Source organism: Genypterus blacodes, unplaced genomic scaffold, assembly GCF_046128005.1.
Source record: "Genypterus blacodes isolate CSIRO-AG114 ecotype Tasmania unplaced genomic scaffold, CSIRO-AGI_Gbla_v1 ptg000093l_1, whole genome shotgun sequence".
Taxonomy (NCBI): domain Eukaryota; kingdom Metazoa; phylum Chordata; class Actinopteri; order Ophidiiformes; family Ophidiidae; genus Genypterus; species Genypterus blacodes.
In genome coordinates this window covers 1,608,396-1,617,500 of record NW_027466897.1, presented here as the reverse complement: position 1 = coordinate 1,617,500, position 9,105 = coordinate 1,608,396, and the positions used below count along the sequence as shown (strand labels likewise).

The window sequence follows — 9,105 nt, the reverse complement described above, 5'->3', positions numbered from 1 at the left end:
CCGCGGTGGGAGTCCCGGCCGCGCTGCCGCATGATGGAGAGCCGATAGTTCCCCCCGGAGAGGAGGTGGTCAGACCGTCCAGAACCTTCCGGAACTTCTTCATTTTTACGCCTTTTTTTTGGTTATGTTTGTTTGCTTGTTTATTTTCCGCTCGAATAGAGGAGGGAGAGATAACGAGAGTGAGAGAGTGAGAGAGAGAGATAGAGAGAGACAGAAGAACCGGCGCTCTCGTTTCAGTTTCCCCTCTCGGGTGCGAGATCCAAACTCGTTCGGGGCACAAAAAAAGATAGAGAGAAAAGATCGTTGGTTGCCGCAGCAGAAGAAGCAGCAGAAAGGACCCCACCACCTCCCTCTATCCCTGTCTCTCTCTCTCTTCGACTCTTTAGGTGCAATTGAAGAAGTCAGACCGGCTCCTCATCTTCCTCTCTCCTGACTGCTGTGCGCTCCGATCGGAGGTTTTACCACCGATGTTGCAGATGCAGGTCGCCTGTCACATCGGAGACGCTCAACTTCATGGTGCTCCTGCTTCCTAAAGTAACGTCCGCTCACCGGCTCGCAGTGGGATCCAGGGAGTCGACATCATACTGAGGGAACCGGCAGCGGCGGGCGTGGAACTTGGGGAGACGATCGATCCGTCCAGCGCCTCTAAAAAAAGTACTTTGTTGCCAGTATAAGAGAAGGAGGAGGTGGAGGAGGAAGCGACCGTGCAGGCGCAGAAGCAGTGCGGGTAAACCGGGTGGTTGGTGTTCGCGGGCATGAGCGAGAGAGCGAGGCGAGTCAAGCGCGGAGGGTAAGAACCGAGCAGAGGCAACGGGTCGACGCGGGTCTCTGTCTCATCCGGGTCTGTTTCAGCGTCGCTTCCCCGCAGACAGCGACGGAAGACGAGCGGAGCTGTCCGTGGTGCTGAGAGACCTTAGCCGAGCCAGCCCCGCCCACAGCTCGCTCTCTCTCTCTCTCTCTCTCTCTCTCTCTCTCTCTCTCTCTCTCTCTCTCCCCCCCCCCCCCCCCCCCCCCCCCCACACACACACACACACAAAACAACACCATGGCGTAAAGAAAAGAACTTGTAGATAAAAACAAATAATAATATTCATAATTTCATTCAATCTCTAATACATTCCGGCCCAATTTCTTTCTATATGGCTATATTCCAGCTGGATCCATATCAGTTTGACATGAGATTTAAACATTTGACTTGCAAGGTGAGAGGGAGTGCATCATCATTTCTTTGCATATCTAAAAGAGCTATTATCTCCTCACCCCTCACAGATTTGCCTCCCTTTGCAGGATGTGGACTATTGTACTTTTTTTATATTGTTTCTTTACTTTGTCGATTTCAAAAAACAAAGCCAAATTCCTGGTAAATAAAAAATAGGGGAGACAGTTACAAGAAAGGGACCACAACTACTCCCTCACCCTTACATCTTGTATTCATAAATGTGCACATTAACTCAAAAATTCTGTGTTTTTCTTGTATAAGCGGTTAAAAGCTTGTTAAAAAAAGCACTGAGGAACATTTTGTCTGAGGCGGGACATACTGTATAATCTTCAGTGGGTTTACAAAGTGCTCTTTGGCTAAGGGAGTGGCTCCATATACAGCTGTAATGACACACATATCCAGACGAAAAAGCCAACGAGCCCAGCGTGGTTCTTGAAATGTTCAGCTAATACTCCTGGTTTCTGACATGTCATGCATTATTGAGTGTGTCTTTACATTAAAGGAACACACTGGTGGTTTTTCATGTTTTAGCCCCATTACAAGTCGCTACAAATCAAATATCATTGCGTCACCGCCTGTCATTTGCTATGGTCACCATTAGCGTTTACTTTGCTTTCCTTCCTTCCGGGCAGCCACTGGTTACCATTTGTTCAGTAATAGTGAACACTTTGTCACCACTTTTTTATTGTTTTTTAGATACAGTATGTAGAGCTGAGATATGAGAGCCAGCTGCCAGATGCATTCAGGCACAACATTATCACAACATTAAACCCTGCAAATGGCACAGTGAACAAACAAGGATCCCCTGGAAAGGGCAATGGGTTTTTGGGCGTTTCTCACATTAAGAAAACAGCTTTTCTGCCACCAACACAAATATCCAAAATGTCATTGAATCCTAAATGCACCAACAAGGAGTTTCAACCATGGTCTATAATAACGTTCAATATTAATACATCAATAATTTATACTTAATCCCACAAGGACCCATCTCAATTAAAAGCATAGACCAAAAACTTAGACAAAGACATATGGGCAACTAAAGGGCACTCAGACAGCACATAACTCCACCAAGGCCAAGTGGTCCTCTAAGAATGACATGTCCTGTTCCAAAATGAATGCTAAAACTCAACTGTTGTTGTTGCAGTTCCCCCATCAAGTTGATTAATTTACTGGTGAGACTACTTTTAACAAAAGTAGTGATTGCATTCATTCATTCATTCATAAGAGACAGCACTTTAGATGAATGAGCCACACCCACTCAATCTTGGCAGACAATTATAAGTAAATGGCAACAGACAGACAGACAGACAGGCTGTTCCAGATATACCGTCCTCCCTACAGGATTATCACCTCAATCATAAAGTAAAATAAATAAATCCAGTCTAAAAAGTCCCTGCAATATTCCCTTAGGAGCAACTATGGGAAACCACCAATGACACACAAACAAACAAATGTAAAAATTGGCATCTGCAGGGAAGCTCAATCTTCCTGCCAACTTGGCAAACAGGTTGTATTCTGCATTTGGAGCACATTTGGTGCTCCAGTGAGACTTAATCGTCCCATTTTCAAATACAATTATCGAAAGCTACAGAGTTTCTCTTTCGCATTTATCTCACCCCTTAATTGAGGCAATTTCACTGTGTTAATGGACAAATGCATGCTGGGTAAATAGTGGCAAAGTGAGATCGATGCAGCTTTTAAAACAGACCAGATGGACTGTGTGGATGCGGATGCTTAAAATGTGTTGATCAGAAGGTTCTATAAGACAACAAATGATTAGGTAACAACAACTCATCCTACAAATTGGATTTACATTGAACTTTCCTGGGACAAGCCATTTTTGTTCGCAGGAAATGCTCAGTGGCAACGTTGTTTTAAATGTCAAGTTGTTGTCAATGTCAAATTTTAAACAGTCAACAGTGTTTGAGAGGGACTAACGTGCACATATTCAGCTTTTGGGATTTTGAGTATGTGCAACAGTGCAAACCAACACAAGAAGTAAGATGTTTACAGAAAGCAGTGAAAAGTCTTGGTTGTGTGTGGGCAGCCTGTTGTTTACATCTTTATCTGAGACTAGAAGTGAGTATGTCTCTATTATCTAGTCTACACACAGTCTAACAACCTCAATTCTACCAATATGTGCCAGTGCTACTCTGGTCAGAAACTCGACCTTGCTGGTTATTAAAACAAATTGCAGTGGCATCTGTTTTTTCTACACTGGCACCAGTGGCAATATCATTATTCATTATATACGTATATGAAGCTCCGACTGCTCTGAAAACCCCCCAAGAGTAAATAAGCCTCAGAAAAAGTCAACTAATCATAATTTTGACCATAAGATCAAGAGTTATTTAATTTCCAGGCATACAAGAATATACAACTGTGTGTGTGTGTGTGTGTGTGTGTGTGTGTGTGTGTGTGTGTGTGTGTGTGTGTGTGTAGACTATTGTTAGAAATATGTGATGACGGAACAAACACAAAGGCAGAAAGGCAGCCTGATTTTGTGATGGACGCAAATGGAGCTTTGTGTGGTAATTAGGCAGAATATTCAGCAGTCATGTGACCTCCTGGTTAATTTGTGGTCATAGGCGACGTGCAGCCGTCAGTGAAGAGAAAGAAAGCTTGAATGCATTACCATAATGTTATTTCCATTTTTCAGCAAAGAAATGTCTGCCAGTAAAGTCCATCCTTTCGTCCTGCTGTGACGTGCGGGTGACTACAATCAAAAGCTTAATATATGCCATGGATAATATGAGACAATTATGCGACATTTCATGATTTTCACGTCTTTCACATCTAAACTATAGGTTGTATAGTTAATTCACCAGGTCCATAGGCCTTTGAATGGACCCGTATACAGCTTATCCCTGGCTCTGAACATTGTAAAATGGCTTTTAAAACATTCTCTTAGCTGCTTCACATTAAATGCAGGCTTGAGAAGCACATCCATGACCTCTGATCACTCCGAAACATTAAACTCAAAGTGATTCTCCTTCAAAAGTCCGCAAGACATTAAATCAATAGCACATCAACGCCCGGGAAGACATGTTGTTTATGAGATTCTATCCTTATTGACGTATCATCCCACGCCATCCTTGTGTTTTAATATATTGCGGTTGTTTTTCTCCTTCACGTCTCCTTTAATATGAAGGCATTCCATTTCCACTCACCTCTCAGGGCTGTTTGACAACATTTCAGATCTACAGTGTTTTCTGACCTGACAGGAATGAAACAAAAGTTGAGTTCTGCCCGCTGGCCGTCACCAGTGACGCATCCAGTCATGTGTACCGGTTGCAGCCAGGGGGAGGTGCTGCCTCAGAAGTAGGGAAAGACAAAAGTTCTTCTTTGGGCTACAAAGAAGAACCAAAGAGCCTTGTTTTGCTATAACAGTGAAGAAGAGGGGGATTAGAACTTCCATTCAAATTAAATCAACACCAAAATTACTAATACTAGTGAAAGGTCATGATTCTCCATACCAATGCAATATCATGCTAGAATCAGTTGTGCTATTTATCAATACAAATACTTTGCATAAACGATCCATTATCATGATCAAACTAATCTAAAAGAATGCCATGTTGACTTTTTTTTTTACAATTATGACCACTGTGCTTCAACTATTTCAAATATTTAGCAGCAGTGTCGAGATTATTCAAGCGGTCATCAAGTTACAGTACAAATAAAAATAAGTAATCAAGTAAAAAGGACATTTATGCATGTTTGTCGTTATATTAGCCATTTGGACATGCACACACATATGCACATATACAGTACATTCAGTTGGATACAGTCCATATCTAACTGCCATAATTACTTCCACACGCCGCATGGACTCCCCTTAGTGGTACCACCCACCCTCTGAGTTGATTAACATCGACTCAGACCACCCTCCAATCTCTTAGTCACTTTGGCCCAATTAATACCTGCTGTTTGATTTGATAAAGGTGCACAGCAGAAGAGTTCAGAGGAAAGCTAAAGCCACAAAATGTTGGTGGTTTTAATGAATTCCCAATTAAGAATTTATTCCAGGCCACAGGACCACTGGCTGGTAATTGAGAAATGGTAGATGAGGTGAGGGCCTGAGAGACGGGGGCCAGTTCTTTGGGGACTGTTGATTTCCATATAAATGCACGACAGATATTTTGGGCTGTGCTCATTGGCGGAAAAGTTAAAGAGGATTCATTTCCACCCTTTGACAATCTGGTCTTTTCCTCTCAATTCTGAAGGGGAAGAAAATGGGATGGGATGGTTCTTCTGTTAGAGGGAGGGTGGAGTACAGATGGTTATATGTCAAGTAACAAACTTCAGGCCAAAGCCTTGAGGGATCAAAATAGCGAGGAGTCACAATGAGTGCAAAACACCCAATGGCAGTCAGAGACATATGCCATTTCTTCATTAAAACCACCCACAGAAGTGAGCTGATTGATGCTGGCAAAGGCAAGACACAGTCTCGTCTCCTTGTCTCTGGGTAAATCTGCTCGCTGAATAAACAGCACTTTGTTTGACGGAGACTTAGATTGTAACATCAGCCTGGATTAGATAAAACATGCTGAGAAAATGAGCTTTTCTACATTTGGCTGTTGAAAGACGCCTCCTGCTCTCCCACTGTGTTTTGCCTGTGTAAGAACTAGCAATTTGAAGTGGCCCCCTCCTGTGGATATGAGATCTTCTGTGACTGTGGCTCACTGCTGAGCTGGACCGTGTACAAAAGAATGAGGAGGATGTTCTCTGCGCTTGGTGACCTTAAAGCTAAAAATAGAATACATTTACCAAATAAGATCTCTGTCGTCTGCGCTTCTGTTCAATTTGTTCTCAATTAGTTTAAGCTTTAAGGGATATTAGTATATGCTGCATCAACGTCTGGATGTTATATTGCTTTCACTGCTCCTCCTCTCTTTCAATCCCATTAAAACAACATGCTCGCGATTTTACAAAATTTTTTTACACGATTTTTCAGGAAAATAACATCTGAACAAGGTCACTGCAATTCCTTGTTTTTTGTAAGCACAGCCACTTTGTTCACATAATCCTGTGTGGTGGAATCATCTGCCAGCAATGTGTGAAAGAAGATAAGGTTGATCGACAGCATCAGACCTATCTAAGGTTGAGAGAGGGAAGAAGCAGGGAGCGGCCTGTCAGTCAGCTGTGATGTAACCCCTAGTGGCTATATTAGAGGCCAAGACGTTTTTTGAAGTGTGGAGACTTAACAAGTAAAGAATGTGTAGTGTGGTTTGACAAGGGACCACTTATAGGATTCAGATCTAGCCCCTAGATCTGTAGCCCTTATTTCAAAACCGGGACCCTCATAGATCGGTTTGTTTGGGTTTATGTGAACACCGCAATCGCACTCAGGTCCAGAACAAATCAATTGATCCGAGATCCCGGTTGCAATTGCTGTACTGCAGTGAGCAAGCAAGCTACTCAATAAACCAATTCAACTCACTTGCTGCAGTATATATGTTATGAAAAAATATGTTGGTAATGTCTATAGTCTCAAAAATACTATAAATATCTAATCAAGTTTAACTGATGCGTCTTCAGAAGAGATGGTCTGTGAATATTTGGTTGTTTGCCTCCATCAGAGCGCACCTAACCTTTTTAAATCAATGAGACAATAGCAAGCAACGCAATTATACACACATGGTACTGATGCTGCATTTTGGATTGTATTTGTGATTTGTCCGGCAAAGAAGGAACCTTTTTCCAGGGGAGGGCGTCACTTCATGCTCAAATTGACCAATCACAAAATAGTTAACTCCAATCAAGGATTGTTTGAAAACATTATTCCCCGAATCGGAAACAAAGCAAACGAACCACAGGTTTGAATACAACCTTAATCATTAACCTGAATGTGTAACCTGACCAGATGAGAAAGTTAGTCGATCTAAAATTTTCTGTCAACTTCTCGTTTCTTTCTGTCCCTGTGTCTGCATTCTGGAGAGAGAACTGACAAATGCAAACATCGACTAAACTCACAAAAGTCCCCTGACACCCTCAACTAGACACTGAATTGTCGATTCAGACACAAGCAATTTCTAAATAATGGTTTTCAAAAACTAATTTTTGAGACCAATTCTAAATTGGAGGTGGAAGCTTTTTTTCCAGAGGATATAAGCGTGTGTTTATGCTACAATTTAGATTACAGAATCTACATCCTCGACCTTGAACGCAGCACAATAACACTTCCCTCAAGCTATGACAGCAGGGGAAATACTAAGAATGGTAATATCCCCCTGTGACCCTGATCCAGCATCAGCGTCGCAGCGTATTACCTTGTCACTTCCCAAACTCCACTTATAAATCAATGCATGGTTCACTTCTACTGAAGAAATACTTAGTAAATCCGGTGCTACATGATATGACATAAGTTATGACACATTTACAGCCAACGCAGCAGCAGACACAAACTGCTCCAACTTCCACAGTGGAATTTGCCATCACTTATTAACATTCTGTGTATGATCATGTTGGACAGTCCGCCTTAAATTCAGCCTCAGTTGCAGTACTGGCAGACGCTTGTGCATTAACCCATTTACTTAAAATTGCAGCAATGTTCTCCTTGGAAAATAAATCCTTGTTGTGGGAGCCAGTCTCTGTTTTGGCACGATCTGATAGTCTCATTACATTTATGAATCAGTGATAATCATTTATAGGATTTTGTTTTGTTGCATGAAATGTGATTGTAGCCTGAGAGCCTATTAAAAAATTGATGACCCGCGGGGTGAACTTTTTTTTCCGAATATTTCAATATTCCCCTATATGCCCCAAATTCACACAAATTGATGCCATTACTGCCTTCAGACGCAGCATCCAGGCAGAAATGGCATGAATTTGTGTGAATTTGGGGCAAATTGGGGAATATTGAAAATTTTCAAAAAACGTTGACCCCCGGGTCATCGATTTTTGAAACTAGAGAAAACTTGAGAAGCCCATATCTTGGACAAGAAAGGAGATAGAGAGCTACAATTTCAGACGCAGAATCCAGGCAGAAATGGCATGAATTTGCTTGAATTTGGGGCAAATTGGGGAATATTGAAAAAAAATTGAAAAACATTGACACGCGGGTCATCGATCAATGGCATCAATTTGTGTGCCATTTCTGCCTGGATGCTGCTTCTGAAATTTTAACTCTCTATCTCCTTCCTTGTCCAAGATCTGGGCTTTTCAAGTTTTCTCTAGTTTCAAAAATCGACGACCCGCGGGTCAACGTTTTTAGAATATTTTCAATATTCCCCAATTTGCCCCAAATTCACACAAATTCATGCCATTTCAGCCTGGATGCTGCGTCTGAAATTGTAGCTCTCTATCTCCTTCCTTGTCCAATATATGGGCTTTTCAAATTTTCTCAAGTTTCAAAAATCAATTAATTAAATACATTCTGAACATTGCACAACATTTTGTAAACCACAGCAGAATGGAAGCAAAGAATTCTCTGAAATTGCTACAGCAGATGAACAATGAAGGAGAAGCTCAACTGATCTGACCTTGATATTCATCAGAAGTATAAGGAGAGAGAAAATGAACATACAGTATACACACTTTTCTTTGTGTGTGTTACGCATGTAGCTGGACAGAGTGAAGCTTGCAGTAGCCTTGTTTCTCCGGCCTACACTTTCTTTCTCAAAATGGAATACAAGGACTCAAAGCACTTATCTAAGCTAATAAACAAACAAAATTCACCACGATACACCTGGTTCCATCCATTCCACAGTTAGACTGAGCGTGCTTGACAGATTTGCTCCCAGTGAGTGTTTAACCGCCCCTCCGCCACAGCAGAGTGACAACTGTCTATCTCACAGTATTCAGCCGCTGTTACTTGGCTGAAATCTGGAGGCAGAGCTGGTTCTGGGTGAACGTGTTTTTACTGAGCAGCAGGATCCTGCTTG

The 9,105-nt window shown here is 42.0% G+C and overlaps 1 protein-coding gene across 2 annotated transcripts in view; it reads right to left on the bottom strand.

Moving 5' to 3' along the window:
• stxbp5l (syntaxin binding protein 5L) overlaps positions 1-103 on the bottom strand; it is a 94,532-nt gene extending 94,429 nt beyond the window's left edge. For both annotated transcript variants that reach the window (XM_076159165.1, XM_076159167.1), the window contains exon 1: positions 1-103. This exon is cut by the window's left edge and continues 65 nt beyond it. In XM_076159165.1, coding sequence (XP_076015280.1) covers positions 1-103 — 103 coding nt within the window.
• Positions 104-9,105: the final 9,002 nt, after the last annotated feature.